General features: G+C 38.8%; 1 protein-coding gene across 1 annotated transcript in view; it reads left to right on the top strand.

Annotated features, from left to right (window-relative positions):
• LOC127570200 (ATP-binding cassette sub-family A member 13-like) overlaps positions 1–20,314 on the top strand; it is a 201,406-nt gene that overhangs the window by 59,727 nt on the left and 121,365 nt on the right. Inside the window, exons 11-16 of the mRNA XM_052015468.1 lie at positions 28–146; positions 4,445–4,545; positions 7,618–7,800; positions 10,936–11,138; positions 13,586–13,713; positions 17,207–17,309. Coding sequence (XP_051871428.1) covers positions 28–146; positions 4,445–4,545; positions 7,618–7,800; positions 10,936–11,138; positions 13,586–13,713; positions 17,207–17,309 — 837 coding nt within the window. The remainder of the gene's footprint in view (positions 1–27; positions 147–4,444; positions 4,546–7,617; positions 7,801–10,935; positions 11,139–13,585; positions 13,714–17,206; positions 17,310–20,314) is intronic.

The following is a 20,314-nucleotide window of genomic DNA, read 5'->3' as shown; positions in this document are numbered from 1 at the left end:
AATTTAATATTTTATTTATATTTGCAGGTTACAAAAGTACCAAGATAACTTGGAGTCTTTGCCACAGTGGCCTCAGCTCAAGTATATCCTCGTGAGAGACAAATTATACAGAGACTATATTATTGAATTAATCAAGACTGAGAGAGGTAGGATGATTAATGTAATTCTGAGACAGGTTACTTTTACAAATAATCCTAGCTTCGCAATTAGGGGAGGACACAATTTACCAGAAAGCTCAGGGATCCAGATTTTCTGGACTAAGTTTGAAATTACCACACAGCAGGAAGTTGGCGACAGAGTCATCTGCATGTGAATCCCATCATATGAATAGTAAGAACATATCCCACCCATGAAACACTGAAAATTCATCTGGTTACACACTCCGGCATAGCAGTTTGTCAAAATAATCATAGAATTGAATGCTTCCAAATATTTCTGATATCCAGTGGCAACCAGCAATGCTCTAAGCAATTAAAACCTCATCAGAATATTAAAATATTCAAAAAGGTAATGAAAATACAAGAGAAGATATTAAAATGTGTAAACAAAACCCTTAAAACATTCAAATAAATAACTAAAATATCCAAAAATACTAGTTTACCTTAACTCCCTGCAGCCATTATTACCTGCAGAACAACTGCTGCAAGTTGTTTGTGAGGACTTATTGTTGTAAGTGGTGAGTATTGCTTCAATCTTGCGCTTAGTCACTGGACTCTGCCTAACAATGGAGTAGAGTTGGCAAAATGTTGGCAAATACCTGTTCTCCGTTTTCAGATTTCTGCATTCACACATCCATGCCCAGAGTTCTAATGTGGCCATAACTTTATCTGGGAAACTTTCCTGTGAAATCTGACCCATTGTTATGCAAAATAGCAATGGAGAGTTATGATCATCTACAAACCCGACAATTTAATCATTAGCTTCAAATGTTATCATAATCAGCTTTTCAAATAGTATCACAACCCTGACATTAGATCATAACTTTGAATGGTTCTTTTCTCTTTGCTATTAGTTCTTGTGTACACTTGTCACGGTCACATTTACATCAGATTTACCATCAGTTATCTGAAGCTTCATAGAACATGATACCTCAGTTTCTTGTCTGGAGATTTTAGCTTACATGCAATAATCTAAACATCCCTCCCATGTTGCACAATTTTGCTTGAATGTCAAGAATAATTTTCATATTGTGGTAATCTAGTACTACTAGTATTACTGAAATGTCTATATTTAATATTAAATGAAAATAAAAGTTAATAGTACAGCAGTAATAGAACCATTTCCCTCAAATTTGATTCTGCACTGAACCTATCCCATCTCAACTGGGTGGATCAATTAACAGAATAGGATATCTCAGAATAGCATCTGTCCCTGCTCTTTGTAGGCATGCCAATCACCGTGCCTCCCAATAGCAAATCTGACAGGATTCCCAAGGGACACTAGATTGCAGCACATGTCAAGCTTCCCAAAATGAAGTAAGGGCATGGGTAGGAGTTGGAAAGACCCCCACAGAAAATATAGGGCTAAAACTTAACAGAGCAGGTTATTGTTTTCCTTAAATATGCACTCAAGAAAGACCAGATATGTGAGAGGAAAGTTTGTAAAATCTTTGCTACTTGACCTTTGTAGTACTTATAAATGTGATTAATGAATTTCACCACCATATGTTTAATCTATATAATCATATCCTATGTAGTTTTGATTAAGGTAACCTAGCCATCCTTGACCATTTCATCAATTCTGATGTTTTTGCACATTGGACTAGCTCATCCTCCTTTAATGACTCATCATTATCTTGCTACATTGGACTGCAGGCATCTGATTTCATTCTTATCCATCTGGTTATAACCAGAAGTTTGTTGTTTACTGCAGTAGGGTTAAAGAGGCAGAGCAAGTAGTTCAGGACTGTGACAAGTGTACGCAAGAACTAATAGCAAAGAGAAAAGAACCATTCGAAGTTATGATCTAATGCCAGGAGTCTGATACTCACATACATAGGACATTGTGCTATTGCTCTCATCTTAGTTGTCCATTTTGGGCTTTTGAACTTGCTACATTGAATCCAGAGGCATGCCAATGTACCAGCAGCTCTTGACCTCTTGATCAATCTCCAACCATGCCTTCTTTTTGTAAATATCAGGTTTCCTTCTCCCATTACTGGGGAAAAGCATTTCTCCCCTGATTATTGAAGTAGAGTACTACTTTTACCCAGCCATGCATATTTGCATTTGTGTTTTATTTTTCCATCAGTTCCAATTACGTCAATTTGTATACTGGTTTTGAGATTATATCTTGGAAGTCATCATCATATGCACTGATATTAATTAGTAGGAAGTCTGAAAGTAAAATGATAATAAGTTGGCTGAGTTTAATAGAAACAGACCCTGCAATTACTTTCAGTTTACCAAATGAAATTGAGTTTCCTTTTCACCACATTCCAGTGAATTAAATCCAACTTGCTTGTCCAGCATTTCTTCTGAAATTTAAATGAAGGCTACATACACTGGATTGGAAAATCCAAGCCTTCTGAAGCATTTTTATGCATGATGCAAAATCACTTTATCACAAACTTTACTTATCTAGTGTGGACATTTGTGCTTTTGATATTCAGTTTGGATCCTCCTTGCTTTTGATGCACACACAGACAGTAACTGTTAGCCAATTGAAGTGATGTCAAATAATGAAATTCAGCAATTGCAATAGACTTCAAACACTGAAGCAATTGGAAGTTCAGACCCAGCAGTGTTTGACTCTCCCTGCGCTGCTGCCGGTGAGCCTGAAGCACCAATCTTCCTGAAGTATCTTCCTTCTTGAACTTTGTGTTAAACCAAATCCACCATTCCCTCTGCCTACCTTATGGTGCCTTGGATCTACTCCTAGCTCCCTTCCTGAACTCTTTGCTCTGTTCCATTATTTTTCCAGCCTCCTCACCCCATCATGTCCCTAGCACCACACCCATATCAACTGGCCAGCACCTAGCCATCCCACAACCTTGGCAGCTCCTCTACCTCTCCCCCCCCCCCCCCCCCCCCAACCATATTATTTCCCTAGCAACTCCCAGCACATCCTCCTTCCCCCCACCCACCGGTACCTCAATCATCTCTTGGTCCTGCAACATCATCTCAGGCCTCCCTCTGAATTTCTCCCTTGCACTTCAAGGCCATGAGCACTTTCCTAGAACTTCATTCATCAGAACTCTCTCCATCACCTCCTCCACCACAACCTTGTGATCCTCTTCCCACATCCTGATGGCTTCTCCTTCCCCTGTATTCAACTCTCTCCCTAATATACTCACTCAAAATTTTTCACTCTTTGTAATGGCGGAAGATCATGAGGCTTTTTGTACCTTTGCATGTTAGAGGGGTGTCATGAGCAATGAAATATATGAACATTTAAGACCATGTGTTGATTTTCCAGAACATTCTGGTTTGCTGAGAATCTTTGTTATTCTTGCCCACAGCAGTGTCTTTAGAAATCCAGGAGATGGCAGTATGTCAGTGATGTTTCAGATAATGTGCAACAAATGACATAAAATACATCATTGATCAAATGGCTATGTTTTTATTTTAATATATTATGGAACACAGCTCCATTGGATATATTATGGTCCACAGCTCCATTGCGATTGGAATTCAGTTTTTAATGAGCTTCTAATAACTAATTCAAAGTATGATTCAATTATTAGAATTGAGGTAGAAATTCATCCATAGACACTTGAACTAGTTTGAGTTCAAGTTCATTGTAGGCATGCATACCCAGGGTATAAATGCCATGAAAATTAGCTTTTTGCAGCAGCAGCACAGTACATTACAAGACAAGGACAAACGTAATAGCACGGTAGTGTAGCGGTTAGCGTAACACTATTACAGCGCCAGTGACCTGGGTTCAATTCCTGTCGCTGCCTGTAAGGACTTTGTATGTTCTCCCCATGTCTGCGTGGGTTTCCTCTGGTGCTCCAGTTTCCTCCCACATTCCAAAGACGTATGGGTTAGGAAGTTATGGACATGCTATGTTGGTGCCGGAAGCGTGGTCACATTTGCGGGCTGCCCCCAGAACACTACGCAAAAGATGTATTTCACTGTGTGTTTCAATGTACATGTGACTAATAAAGATATCTTATAAGTTAACATGAAAGATTAACATGAATTATACATACATGTATGCAAAATAAACAAAATAAGCATAATGAAAGTAAAATTAAAACTAAATTTTGACATGTTGCCATCTGTGCATTGCACTCTGCATCCAAAATCCACCTCTTAACCAACTCTTGTATTGCCTCTAGTGCAGGAGATGGAGGATAATTTTTCCCCTCTCTTATCACCATATTGTAATAAAAAGATCCTAAAGGAATTGGACAACATTGTTGAATAGAAGTAAACCTTTCACTTCTGGAACTTGTAAAAATCTAACTCAAACTGCTAATTTTGTTACCTATTTTCAGATGTTTATATATTTCTGAAGAAAGTGTACTCCAGCTTGGGAGTGAATGATGTGGACCGGATTATCATGGATGTTGATATTCTGATATCAGAAATTAAAATGGTAAATCAGTAAAACTCCTATTAAAACACCAAAAATCTGACTTGGTTTGTAATATAATTCTAGCTTCTTGCTTTGGACAGATGGTGGTAGAATGATTTGTGATTTTTAATATCTTTGGTTGAGGGAAGGATAATACGTTTTTTCTCATGTATTCAGTTACAGTTCTAAGCATTCCTGTTGTAGACAGAGAACAGTAGAACCTAATGAAGATTTAACAAAACTCTTTAAGGATTGAGCTGTCATGGTAGGTGAGATATGCAGTCAGATGAACCTGTAACTGGTCCCTTTACTCAGTATCCTACTGAAGGCCTCCCCAGTGTAGAAAACCAATTAATTCTTTTTACAATTATTCATCTTGTTTCACTTTCATTTCTCCCTAATCTTTCCAGCAGATTGTGTAGTTGGATTACCTCCAGTTTTACTGTCTCTGTCCATTTATCTTCCTCTAACCTTCTTTCTAGACCCTTGTGCTTCTTTTCTCTACTCTATTTTCTCTAGTATTTTCTTTGGAATTGGTAGTGTAGAAATTCATCCTCAACTGCTTGTACTACACAGGGATACATAGTAGTAACTAAGCCTTGTACTCTACTTCCAATATATGGCCCCATTTAATCTGATGAAATTGAATTTTACAAGTGGAATGCAGTGCCTCAGCTGCTACTGTGAAGTTTATTTACAGTAGCCATTTCACACAGTGCTGCATTTCTGAAATTTGTTCCAGTGAAGTCAATGGAACTGAATTTTGGATGCTGAATCTATTAGTTTATTGGTGCATTTGCTGCTAATGACTTAAGATGAATTTTTACCCCTATTCTACTCAATTTGAGGTGTAATTCTTTGGCTACTGACATTCTTCTAGTACTTTGCCCAATTGACCAATCTCCAGCTGAGTCTAGAAAAGATGGAGGCAATTTTAACTTAAAGTCACTCATAAGGAAACATACAAACATAGAAAATAGGCCCTTTTAGCCCAGTCAATGTGATCATGGCCAATTCACCATCTCAATACTATATTCCTGTTCTGTGCCCATACCCCTGATGTACTTTGTGTCCAGAAATATATCTACCTCTCTCTTAAATATATTCAGATACTTGGCCTTCATGACCTTCTGTGATAGAGAATTCCACAGGGGCACCATCCTCTGAGTGAAGAAGTCTCTCCTCATATCTGCCCTCAGTGTCTTACCCACATCGTCAGACTGTGACCCCTTGTTTTAGACACACCCCAGCAAGGGGAATCATCCTGCCTGCATCCAGTCTGTCTAGCCTTGTCAGAGTTTTGTACAATAAGATTCCACACCACCCCCACCCAACCATTCTCCTAAACTCTTGTGAATTCAGGTCTACTCAACCCAATCTCTCCTCATGTGACAGTTTTGCCATACCAGGAATTACTCTGGTGAACCTTCACTGCACTCCCTCTATGTCAAGTCTATCTTTTCTTAGGTAAGGAGACTAAAATTGCACACAACACTCAAAGCCTTGTATATTTGCAGCAACCTATCCTTGCTCCTGCGCTTAAAACCTCTTGCATTAAGGCCAATATACCATTTGCCTTCTTAACTGCTTGCTGCAGCAGCATGTTTGCTTTCTGTACCTGATGTATGAGGACATCCATTGTACAACAAGATTTCCCAATCTATCACCATTTAAATAATGTTCTGCCTTTCTGTTTTACTTTCCAAAATGGATGACTTCACTGCATCTGCAAATATCTGCCCACTCACTCTACTTGTCTAAATTGCCTTGAAGCCTCTCTGCATCCCATTCACAACTCAAATTCCCATCAGTTCTTGTCATTAATGAAATTAGAAATATTATATTTGGTTCCTATTCCAAATTATTGATACAGTATGTATTTTGAATAGCTGGGGTCCATGCGCTGATTCCTGCAGTACCAATGCATACTATCCCAAGAAATTTCTCTTTATTCCTAGTATGTATTCTGTCTGAAAACCATCCAGGATTATTACAATACTGGCTGAAGTGAATATAGGACAGGATGTAAAACTGGCATTCTACACAATGCCATTGGTTTCCTACTCTATTATTCATGATCAAGCAGACAAACAATGGGTAGCTGAGCAAGATCTTGGTCCCAGCTATTGTTGAACTTATCAGTAGTGGATAATAATCTGTGGGAGCACAAGAATTTTTCTCTTTTCTTAAGCATCGGCAATGATTCCCATGTTCATTTTGGCAGGGTGGAGCTATAGTAAATCTCTGATAATCTTGCACTCTCAGGACTTTAGTGGTGCTGCAGATTTTCTGGATATTGTATATTACTCCTATTAATGCTCAAATGGACTCTTAAGTACAAGTTTTTACATGTTACACAGTCATATAATTCCCCAGTGAATCTGTGAAGTTTAAAGGGAGCATAGGAAAAAGACCCAGGTAAGTTTAAAAGGAGCTCTGGAAATAGAACCAGGTGAATTTAAAGGAAGCACTAGAAACAGGCCTTAGTGAGTTTAAAGGTAGTTTTGCAGACAAAAGCTGGGTATATTTAAAGGGAATGTGGGAAACAGGATCCAGGTGTGTTTATTATGAGCACTAGAACTCACACCTGGTGAGTCAGATGCTGGACCATCAGGATTTCCAACCAGCTGGATGGCAGATAATAGGTGTTATCAAAGGCCAACCACAGTCAAACCAGTATCATAAACTGCAACATGACATCCCAACTCTTATACTCAATGCCTTAGGCCATGAAGGCAAACATATCAAATGTCTTTATCACTACCCAATCCACCTACGTTACCACTTTTAGGGAGCTATCTCTTGCTTATGAGAGCACACAAACACACACACACACACACACAGTCAACATGCATGGAGACTGCTGAAGGCTGAACTCTTGAGGGACAGTGTGGGGGAAAAGATTGGCAGAATTTGTGACCTTAAATAGGTAGTAAATATTAAGTGGTGGATCAGACATTCAGACCCTTTAACTGAGGCTGCTCAATTGTTATGTCAGAAATACATTTAACCTGTGTTGAAGAACTTTGTTTTGACATGATATCTAAAGTAGTTTTTAAGAATATCAGTGTTTTTGTCTTATATTCTTTTTAGATCGTGACCCAAAATGAAATCGTCACATGCAAAGATATTGTCTTGAAGATTAAAGGTGTTCTCAATCTTCCAGAGGAGCCATTTTTAAATGATGCTTTAACATCTATAACCTGTGGGCAGCAGCTCAGTGATTCCTGGAACATAACTGAATATTTTCCATCTACAAAGAGATATATAGAGGCTGTGAGTTGCCATTTATGCAGACAATACTGAAAAATAAGCAATATCTGTTATCTGAGTGGTTTGAAATTTCCTTAGTGTGCAATACCTGATTTTTTTTTATTGCAGCAAGCATTCATAAACGCTAACTGTATCCATTGCCATTTTAAAATTAGAGAACTGACTTTAGAAAATAAATTTTTAAGTGATCACATTTCCTACCTATAGTTTAGTATCATTGAAGGCTGTTTGCTTGTTAGAATTGACTTATCATTCTAGATGCATTTTGGGTTATCTGTTGGTATTTTGTTATGGTTGTGTAAAGAAGCCATATGCTGCTCTTTGCACTAATGGAGCACAAGTTCACAAAGAATGTCAAATTTCCACTTTGCTGCTGTACCTTAAAAGATAAAAGGCAATTTTGGACAACCACTAGAAATGATTGCCCATAAGAAAAATGACAACTATTTTTATTAAAATTAATAAAGATCTTCCTCTTGGTAAGTCATACTGAAGGAAGGTGATAATTTTGAAAACTGGGAACTGTAGTGAAGTAGTTTAGTTACTGGAGTAGTGATGCTGAGACCTGGACTAAAGATCCAGAACCAGGAGTTCAAAGTTATCATGGTAGCTGAGGAATTTAATTTCAGTTAATTTATTGAACCTGAAATTTAAAGTGACTGGTATAGTTCATGATAACCATTAAAGTCATAGAGTAATACAGCATGAAAACAGGCCCTTCTGCCCAACCTGTCCATGCCAACCATGGTGCTAGTCCCATTTGCCCATGATTGGCCCATATCCCTCTAAACCCCTCCTTTCCATATACTTACATCCAAATGTCTTTTAAATCTTGTTATTGCACCTGCCTCAACCACGTTGTCTAGCAGCTCATTCCCATTCCTTATACGCAGCACCTTCTATGAGAAGAAGTTGCCCCTCAGGTCCCTTTTAAATCTTTCACCTTAAACCTATGCCCTCTAGTTTTTAGTTCCCCTTCCCTGGGGAAAAGACTATGTATGTTCACCTTATCTATACTCCTCATGATTTTATACACCTCCATAAGGTCATCACTCATTCTCCTACTGTCCAAGGAATAAAGACCTAGCCTACTCAACCTCTCCCTATAACTCAGTCCCTCAAGCCCTGGCAGCATCCTCGTAAATCTTCTCTGCACTCTTTCCAGTTTAATGATGTATTTCCTATAACAGGGCGACCAAAACTGTACACAATACTACAAGTAGGTCTCACCAATGTCTTGTACAACTGCAACATAATGTCCCAGCTCCTATACTCAATGCCCTGACTGATGAAGGCCAGTGTGCCACATGCCCTCTTCACCACCCTGTCTACCTGTGATACCACTTTTTGCAAACTATGTACATGTACTCCTAGGACCCTCTGTTCCACATCACTCCCCAGGGCCCGACCATTCACTGTATAAGTCCTACCATGGTTTGACTTCCCAAAACTTGCAACACTTCACATTTACTGTATTAGTACCCGATTCTGTAAAAATTGACTTGGTTCACTCATGTCTTTTAGGGAAGAGACTACACCATCTTTAACTTCCCTAGCTTATTTGTGGCACCAAACCAACAGAAATGTTGTTGGCTCTTACATGTCCTCTGAAATGACTTAGTAAGCCACAGTCTTTCCAAACAGTGAAATCAAAATGTAATAAAAGTCAACACAAGGACTCCAGTGGTTTTAGAAGGCACAAAATTCAGGGGAATGTACATGCTCCAGCTAGCAATCCTCTCATCCCATGTCCCAGGAGAGAATAAAGAAATTTCTGAAACAATTGGAAGGCTGAAAAAACATAATTATAAGCATAACTATTCTGAAAATGTAAAAAATCAAAACTTTATTTTAGCTGTGACTCCAAATTTATCTGTTATTTTAGTGGAACAGTAGGGATCAATATCTCCTATTAATGTTAATATAGAATTACTTATCTTTTAAAAGATGAGCAGGCAACATCCCAGTGAATCTCTTGGGCATTCTCTCAATTGCTACTACATCCTTCCTGTAGGGTGATGAGTTAAACTGCACTAAGTGCTCCAAATGTGGTCTCACTAAAACTTTTTACAGCTCCAACATGACTTTCCAACATTTATACTCAATGCCATGACCAATGAGGCAAGCATGCCATGTCTTCTTTATCACCCTACCCACTTGTGTTGCCACTTGTGTTTCACTTTGTTTAAATAATTTGCTTTACCTTTTTCATTTTAAAATGGATAACATCACATTTTCCCCACAATATATTCCACTTGCCAACTTCTTCCCAATTCACCTATCCATATTCCTTTGCAAGCTCTTTGTGTCCTTCTCCCATGCTGCTAACCCAACCATATTTGTACCATCAGCAAATGAGGCCACAATATACCCACTCTGTTTATCTGATTGGTTGATAAAGAATGCAAGTGACTGAGGCCCCAGCACTGAATACTGTGGCACCCAACTAACGGATGCAGATGTAAAATATAATAATGACGTATCATTGGATAATCGAGAGTTGCCTCCTCCCACATTCAGAAAAAACTATTGGCTGTAGGCCAAATGTTATCAGAACTGTTTAGAGTTTAAACTTTTAAAAGTACTCTGAAGCATTGTGAAACTTTGAAAACTTCTTAAAATTATTTAAACATGTTTAAGTGTGATTAAACACATAACAAGCTTCTAAAGAGTACTTAAAAAAAGATGCAGAGTTTATAAAATAGTTTTAAATTGGTAAACCATGGTAAGCTATGGGAAACCATTCACAAATTAACAAATTACTTAAAATCTGAAACTCTCTTTCAGTAAAGTCTTAGCCTTCCACGGGAATGCATTCCTTCCGACTCTTCTGACCTGGTTCCGAATCTTTGGGTGTGTTACTGGGCAATTGGTACATGCTCTCACCTCCTTGTCACTTCATGCTGATTTTAACATTAAAGCACTGCATCAGAATCTCAAGTACAATCTTTAGGATTTCTATGTTCTAGTAGAACATGCATGTGTAGGAATATTCTAATGTCAGTTTTGTGGAGCATTGACAGTAACAAATGGTAGTTTTATCATTATTACTCCTGTCATAAATGGGCCACTGCTATTACTCAAGTGTGCATTCCTGTCAATGACCCGGTTCTGTTTCTTTAACTTCACTTATTGCAGATGGTGACTAATGTGCACCCAGAAATTCCAGTCTCAGTTGCAGATATGTACAAAGGATGGCGGGAAGTATACGCAGAATATGACTCCCTCAAGAAGTTTACAACAGAGTTCTTCATTAGTCTCACAGAAAATATGACTATGACTTCTAAGTTTTGGCAAAACTTTGAATTCAACACTTTTCAGCAGCATCTCTTGTGGAACTTGTAAGTACAGTTCAAGCATCCTGGAATTCAATCTTTGTTTTCCATGTCTTACACTGTAATTCCTTTAGTAAACAGTTTTACCAGTCTTTCAGTAGGATTATTAAGGAAGATTGATAACCTGCATTCTTTTGGTGTTGATCCTTGCAGGATTCATTCAGATTGATTAATAATTTCCTTTCTCTCTCCACCAATTATTCTCCACCCGCTTATCCTTTCCCTGATGATATTGATTATCTGAAGTACATTTCCTAGGTTCCCTTCACTTTCAATTACCTTGTATAAGTAGCTGTCTTCCATGTTTGAACCCAGATTGTACATCCCAATGTACACAGAGGAGCCTCCTTCTTCCTTCACCTTATTGTTACAAATCTGGATTTACTGTAGACGTTGCTGAAAAATAACCAGATTTTCTTGACATAAGAGAGTGCTGTTCTAATATCATGTAGTAGCTGGGATTAGATAAATCAGACAAACCTAGGGCTCACCTGCTCCTTGGATAAACTAACAATCAACTGTGCGTAATTTAAGAAGGAAGGCTGAAGTGTGACAAGTTTCCCAAATCTCTTAAAAATATTGTATTTTAGAATATTTGTATTTTAAAATGATTGAGTTTTTTGAGGAGGTGACAAAGATGATTCATGAGAGGAGGGCAGTGGATGTTGTATGCATAGACTTTAGTAAAGTTTTCAACAAGGTCCCTTATGGTAGACTCATCCAGAACATTGAGGCATATGGGCTCTGTGGAAACTTGGTAGATTGGATGAAATTTGTCTTGGCCATGGAAGACAGAGGGTAGTGGTGAAGGGGTGTTATTCTGCTTGGAGTTTTGTGACCAGTGGTGTTCCACAGTGCTGGGACCTCTGTTGTTTGTGATAGATGTAAATGATTTAGATGAAAATTGAGTTGGGCTGATTAATAAGTTTGCAGCCAACACAGAAATTGGCAGAGTTGTGGATAGTGAGGAAGTTGTCAAAGGATATAGTAGGATTTTGATCAGTTGGAAATATGAGTGGAGAAATGGCAGATAGATATTCAACCGGACAAGTGTGAGGTGTTGTACTTTGGGAAGTCAAATGTAAGAGAAAATTACACAGTAAATGGCAAGACCCCGAGCAGCATTGATATACAGAAGGATCTTGGGGTGCAAGTCCATAGCTCCCTGAAAGTGGCAACACAAGTAGATAGGGTGATTAAGAAAACATACAACATTCTTGCCTTCATCAGTCAGGGTGTTCAGTACAGAAGTTTTGAAGTCATTTTGCAGCTGTATAAAACTTTAGTCAGGCCACATTTGGAGTATTGTGTGCAGTTCTGGTCGCCACACTATAGGAAGAATGTGCAGGCTTTGGAGAGGGTGCAGAAGAGGTTCATCAGGATGTTGCCTGGATTTGAGAGTATTAGCTATAGGGAGAGGTCGGACAAACTTGGATTACCTTCCCTGCAGTGTCAGAGGCCGAAGGTTGGCCTGATGGAGGTACATAAAATTATGAGAGTCATAGATTGGGGCAGAGTCTTTTTCTTAGGATGGAAATGTCAAATACTACAGGGCATAGCTTTAAGGTAAGTGGTGGGGGGGGGGGGAAGTGGGGTATGTTTAAAGGAGATTTACAAGGTGAGTTTTTTTTTTAAAAACAGATAGTGGTGGATGCCTGGAATGCACTGTCAGAGGAAGTGGTGGAAGCAGATACGATAGCAATGTTTAAGAGGCATTTAGGCAGAGACATGAACAGGCAGGGAATGGGGGGGGGGGGGATATAGATCATGTTCAAACTGATGTGCAGTTTAAATTGGCACCGTGGCCAGCACAGACATGGTCGGCCGAAGGGCCTTTTCCTGTGCTGTACTGATGCATGTTCTATATTCTATATGAGAGATTAACCAATAAAGAAAAAAATCCCACAAGGTAAGTCAGGGTGAGGGAAGACGTCTACACTGGGACACTCTAATATGCTTCCTGTTGGTCACCCATGTGTGGCATCAGAAAATGCTGTATTGCAATCCTCCTAACTGGCAATACAGGCCTGTAAAGGCTTACATGGAGGAAACAAAAATAAATGAAGGGTTGTTGATTCAGTACTTACAACTGCTGAGATTTTCTCCATTGGAATATTACACTTATATGAAATGTGTAAAATATAACTAATGGCTTTACTGTCAATATAATTGGGAGTTCCTTCATGCAGTTAGTACGTACAGTCAGACCAAATACATAATAGGAAGGCCATTAGATCTGTTTTGTTTTAATAATTCATCTATGACATTTGGTGATTGAACAAGATTTGTCCATATGCCGACGTGAAATAAACTTCATCTTCAGTTGACCCTGAAACCTGAGCACTAACTATCAACCATGGCTGACCCAAGTATTTTTATCTGGGGTTACTAAAAAAGGATGTAATTCTAATTTTTATTTTCCTGACCTCTAATAATGATATAATTTATTACAGGGCCTTTGATATATTTGATGTACAAGGGTCTGCTTTGGAGAGAAGCAATTACTGGCCAGGCATAGAGAAGTATGTTAGAGGAATTTGCTGGGTGATCGAAAACTCAAACCAACATCTTGCAGGAAATGGTAAGTAAACAGAAAGCAGATTAAGAATTTGAGGGTCACTTTTAGCTTATGAGTTTTAGTAAATTTTCAGACATTAAAAGGGGAAGTTTGAAAAGGGTAGGTGAGAGAAAGGTGCATTGAACTAAAAATGGTTGTCATCCCTCTAGATTACAGTTAAGAAAAATGTTTACATCTTTTAAGGATTAGACTTCATTTAACAACATGTGGGCATTTACTCAGTTCCAGTCTGAATTAAATTAATAAAGATGACTAATTTAATATATAAAGAGATAAGTGTATGCTTCAGCAGTACTACCTATTGGGAAATACAACCTTATTAGGAAGAAGTGTTAATACATAATGTATGATCATTAGGAACAAAATGGAGATTAAATTTGCAGGCAGTTAAAGAATGATGCATGAAGAGAAAATTATGCTGAAAGGATATAGTGTGATGGAAGTAATTTATTCATATAAATGGCCAGAAATGAGTTGGTGAGAAATACACTTGCCCCTGTTTTGCACATTTTTCCAGTTGAAGTCCCATTCATTGTAAAATTGGACCGGCTTTTTCCTGTCATGATTTGCCCAAATACTTGTGACATTCCCCTGTCATATTCTACACATGTAATGTTTATGATGTATGTTTTTGAATTATTGACAGAAATTGGATCAAAAAGGCATGAGTTATGAGCTTCTGTTGTTGATGTTAAATAGGGAGTACATGATTCAAAAAGTCAGGTATCACATATGAATTAAAGGTTTTCACCGACTCCCCAGCATCAATTGTGATATGCTGCCTTTTGTTGTAATGGGCCTGATCAGAACACTCCTTCGGGAGGACTTCCCATTAAGCTGCGTCTTTTAATCCCTCCCTACTCTGTCTTTACTCTTCACCCTCATCCCACCACCCCCATACCATCAGTTTTCTTCTTGTCTATTTTCTGTCTTCTCTTGCCCCCGCTTCATCTTCTTGGCAGCTTGTGCAGCTGGCACAAAGAGATCACTCTAACAATGTTGACCTGCTCCCCAATGGGTAGCACATAAATGGAATGGCTGGTGTGAGCAGCTGCTGACTGTGAACATACAAGTCACTTCTGATTTTTTTTTAAGTGGGAGAAAACCACAATGATGATTTCTTAAAGCAAAGATGTTGCAATTTAACAATTATTTTTGGTTGCATGCCATTTAGTATTAGGGAAAAACATAGTGCCTATTTAATGCACCAATAATAGGTGAAATCCATTTTCTAGATATGTTTGCTAGCGTTGTTCAATCAGTTTGTGTTTCTGTCTGTAGTTTTTCCCTCTCTGAAATAAATTATAGGTAAAATCATGACCAAGTGGAGCCTTTACTTAGAGTTTTTTTTCTGCACACTTTCAGGTATAAATTATAATAACATATGTTCTTAATCTATAAGATTTACAGATTCATAAAGAATTAAATTAAGTACTGAAAGACAAAGGCAAAGAAATATTGAATTTTGAGAGTAAAAATGAGGAAAATGTATTAAAATTGGAAAACTGAATCCAAAAACTCATGAAAAGAAGTTATCACATACTTGAGTGAGAGTTAACAGTTTAAGTTGATCCTTGGAGATACAAAGATTGCAGATGCTGGAACCTGGAGAAAAAAAAACTGCTGGAGGAACTCAGCGGATTGAGCAGCATCTGTGAAAGCAAAGTGATAGTTGACATTTCAAGTCAAGACCCTGTATCAGGACTAAGTGTATAGAGGGAAGGCAACCAGTATAATGAGGTGAGAGGGAGGTGTGAGGTAGGGACTAGAAGGTGATAAGAACCAGGTGAGGAGGGAGATGATGGGCAGATGGAGTCAGGTGAGGGAGGGGAGGAGAAGGGGTGGAGCTGGGAGACAGCAGCTTGTGAGTGATAGGTAGAGACAGATAAGGAGAGAGAAAAAATATCTGTCAACCTCTACAGCCTAGTAAATTGATCCTTACTAGGCTGGAGAGATTCAGCATATTTGGATCAACAATTATCTCACAAATATTAATGGGTAATTGCATAGTTAAGCCCAAATTTTCTCTGCTGAGTTCTTGTAATGTAAAAGGTCATGGCTGTCATGTGACACTACTGAGTACTGGTTGAAAGTGACATTACTGTCAATCAGGGTCTAGCCCCACTCAGCTATTAGCAGCACACTCCTGACCATTGGTCCCTGTGCACACCTCTCATACCTGGCCACGAACCATTGGACTTCTTGAATTACCTGAGCTAACTCCACCCAGTTCTCCAGCACAATAAAGAATGCCACGTCTCTCTCTCTCTCTCTCTCTCTCGATTGCTGCCGGCGTCGAAACCACATCAAGGGACCACTGGTAAGAGTGTGCACGTCCACAGGGGTTTAGGGGCATTTTTAAATAGATTCCCAGTAGTGTAGAGCTGTTGTTTGTCCCAGAGGTGGCGGTGGCGGGGGGGGGGCGGGGTTCAGGCACCGTATTGCGTTTTTCCTTGACCATTTGTAACTAGCTTACTATGTGTGTGTTCGTGTCTGTGCACTTCACCCCCGTTGTGACTCCCCTCACATTTTGCGATTACCCGAGTGCGAGTGTGCATCCGTTCCTGTCATTCTGTTCACGCATTTGTCTTTGTAAATAAATTCTTTTTAAAATCCAAAGACTGTGTCTGGATACCTCTGCCTTTGAGACCTGAAAGAACCTTTTCCCACAACAGTTCTAGAGGCAATTGGTGTAAACATTCAGAAGGTCCTTAAAAATTACAGAGAACTGTTGTGGGAAAACTGTCATATGTGTGAGAAACAAAAGAGTGGTGTAACTAGACATGTACGTTGTGGAAATTTACAACTCATATATACGGTATCTCCTCTTCACTTGGTTTTACTGGCCTCTGAGCATTAATACTAATATACATCATGACTCCATCAGGCTTTTCAAGATTTTTTGTTTGTAGTCTTTGACCTCTTTGCACAGCTGTTGCTTGACCTTCTAAGTGTTTCTACCATATTCTGTTTATATTTCTGATTTCCAGCATCTGCAGTTTTTGGACTTTCATTGGCATAAAACCTAGGCAGGAAGTGGATAATAAGTTATATCTGATAATAACAGTCTACTGTTAACTGGACCAAATAACACAAATTTGGTCTAGTTAACAGTAAACTGCTATTATCAGATAACGCATAGAGTAATCTAAATGCCTTGTTTCTTTAGAAGTCGGAATAATTGTTGCTTTTGTTAACTTTCAACTTCATGATATTGGGTAGCTTTCTTTGCCCAATAAATTAAATTCAAATAAGATCTGATCCATGGCCAGTGTTTTGGCCACCATACCATAGACCCACATTTACAAATAAATTGGCACTCAACAACATGTAGACCCTTGAGTAAAAGGTTAATGCTGATATGGCAGTTTGCTTTGGTGCTAAGCTAAAGAATGAACTCCACATTATTTAAATGAATTGGACACCTTTTTGTAAATAATGTGTTTTTCCATTTTTAAAAGTGTTATTTTCTTGTTCCCTACTGTTAATTGTCCAGGATCGATGTGTGACAAGGGGGAAATCAACTGGAGAAATCTATTTAATGAGACTCTGATATTTATACAGAATGCCCAGAATGACAGAGACACATGGGAGAAGTGGTAAGTTATAGCATAGGGAATGATACATTTGCAGCATAGAGTCACACAGCATGGAAAAAGGCCCTTTGGCCCAACTGGTCCATGCTGGCCAAGATGCCCATCTAAGCACATTACACTTTCTTTGTCACCATCAGATTGCCCCATTAACCCATCCCCACAGCCCAAGGCTCACCCAATTTTAATATTCCCCTTGTCCTGTCCTTCCCTCCACCCCAGCTTCTCTGCAACTTAAAACCAATATTTTTTCTCTCTTTTCTAGCTCTAATGAAGGCCTTTGACCTGAAACTTTACACTATTTATCTTATTCCAATTGCTGCCTGACCTGCTGAGTGTCTCTAGTATTTGCAGGTTTTGTTTCAGATTTCCAGCATCTACAGTTTCCTAATTTTCAACCTGAAACATTTATTTTTTTCTGTCTCCACTGATGTTGCCTGACCTCGTCTGTCTGCCCTGCTTTCTCTTTCTCCACTCTTCCTTGTAAAGATGTTACAATTTGTGGGAACTTTTGGAATATAGAGAATTTTGGAAGATTATGTCCAATGTATGCACTGAGTCATGGAAAATTTATGTACTATGTGTAAATTCTGAAACTGTGGGAATAAAATCAGATTACAAAGGATTGGAAGGCTGCAAATGTACACTGCCATTCAAGAAAGGAGGGAGTGTAAAAACAAGGTACTATGTGCCAGTTATCTAGCAACTATTGTCAACAAAATGCAAAATTCCATTATTAATGAAGTAGTGGAAGTAGAAAATCATAATATGATGAGGCAGAATCAGTGTAATTTTATGAAAGGGAAATTGTGTTTGACTGATTTGGAGTTCATTGGGGATGTAACCAGGGGCTCATGAAAGTGATGGTATTATATTAGCATGGATAGAGGATTGGTTAACTGACAGAAAGAGAGACAGAGTAAAGAGGCTATTTTTAGGTCGGCAAGCTGCAACAAGTAGGGTTTCACAGAAATCATTCCTGGGCTGTAAGCTATTTGCAACTAGTGTTAAGAATTTGGATGAATGCATTGTACCTAATACTGAATATTATAACAAAAGGTGGTAGGTACGTTGTGAACATTCACAAAAGGGTATTGACCAGCTAATTGAGGATACAAAAAGATGGCAAATGGAATATAATGTGGGGAATGTCACTTTGGTTGAAGAATAGAAAACAAAGAGAGAACTTAAAGAAATTAGGAGGGCAAAAAGGGGCCATGAAATGAATTTGACCAATAGAATTGGTGACACAGGTGGACAGGGTAGGAAAGAAGGCATTTGATACACTTGCCTTCATAAGCCATGGCACTGAGTCTAAGAGTTGCAATGTCATGTTGCAGGTATACAAAACATTGGTTAGACTGCACTTGGAGTACTGTGTACGGTATTGATTGCCACACTACAGAAGGATGTGGTAGCATTAGAGAGAGTGCGGAAGAGTTTCACTGGAATGGAGGGTGATGATATGTGGAGAGATTGTGTCAGCTGGGTTTGTTCTCACTGGAACTTAGGAGGCTCAGGGGTGACCCTACAGAAGTTTAAAATTATGGGGGGCATAGATAGGATAGATAGTCAGCCTTTTTTCCTAGGGCAGGGTAGTCTAAAACTAGAAGCCACATGTTTTAAGGTGAGAGAGGAGAAGTTTTAAGGAGATTTGATGGTAAGTCTTTCACACAGAAGGTGGTGGTTATCTGGAATGAGCTGCCACAGCAGATGGTAGAGACAGATGCAATTTCAATGTCCAAAGGAATTTGGACAGGTATTTATACAGGAAAGGTACAGAGGGATCCGGACCTAATGCAAATGAATGGGATTGGGATTAGCATAGGCATCACGGTCAGCATGGTGGGCTGAAAGGACCCATTTCTGTGCTGTATGACTCCATGATTCTATGATTCCAAAGCACTCTTTAAATGAAGTGAGACTTACAAATTCTGGTGTTCTGTGAGATCTTGAGGTCCTCATATGAGAAACAAAATGTTAGCATTCAGGAACAGCAAATAATTAAAGGCAATAAAATCATAAACAGATAATGCTGGAAACACTCAGTGGTAAATAGATTGCTGGCCATGAATACAAGAGTAGAGAAATCTTGCTACATCGCTACAGGTGCTTGCTACATCGCTACACCTGGAATGGACATACCATAGGATTTTGGTCTCACTTAAGTGGAAAATTCACTAGGTGAAGGTGTTGTCTTCTGAGAAAGATTGAATTTATCCTTTTTGCAGTTCAGCAGAATGACAGGTGATTATATTAAGGCATAAGTTTCTTGGTGTGGTAGATCCTGGGAGGATATTTCCCTTGGTGGGGAAATCTAGAACAAGACTCAGGGTAAAGGGTCATCCGTTTAAGAGGGATGAGAATCTTTGGATTCTCTACCCAGATGGTGTGACACTGAATCATTAAGCAGATTCAAAGGTGAGAAACATAGATGGATGTTTGGAGAACAGAGGAATCGCCAGTCATGAGGATCAGATAGGAAGGTAAGGTTCTGATATTAGTTTGTAATGTGGTCCATTATAGAGGATGACAGAGCAATTATTAATTTATATTGTAAGAAGACACTAAAAACTGCCATAAATATCAGAGAACCAAGAACCTAGTGAGAATGAGGAGCTGAAGGAAGTAAGTGTTAGTAATAAAAAAAGTACTATAGATGTTGGTGAGATTAAAAGCTGATAAATCCCAAGGACCCATGATCATAATCCAAGAATTTTGATGGAGGTGGCTGTACGGTTAGTGAAGTTCTGGTTGTGATCTTCCAAAATTATGTATGTCCTTGTATTGCTCCAATGAATTGGAGAATAGCAAATGCAACCCCACTATTTAAAAGAAGGCAGAGAGAACAGGGAACTCCAGATCTGTTAACCTAAGTGGTGAGGAAGGTGCTGAAGTTTATGTTGAGAAATGTTAAAACAGAATATCTTAAAAAAAAGGATTGAGCAGAATAAAAGGAAAATCCTTTTTGACGAATCTACTGAAGTTCTTTGAGGATGTGACTCATGGAA

Source organism: Pristis pectinata, chromosome 5 (assembly GCF_009764475.1).
Source record: "Pristis pectinata isolate sPriPec2 chromosome 5, sPriPec2.1.pri, whole genome shotgun sequence".
NCBI lineage: Eukaryota > Metazoa > Chordata > Chondrichthyes > Rhinopristiformes > Pristidae > Pristis > Pristis pectinata.
Note: the sequence above shows the minus strand (reverse complement) of the source record. Positions and strands in the feature narration are given on the sequence as shown.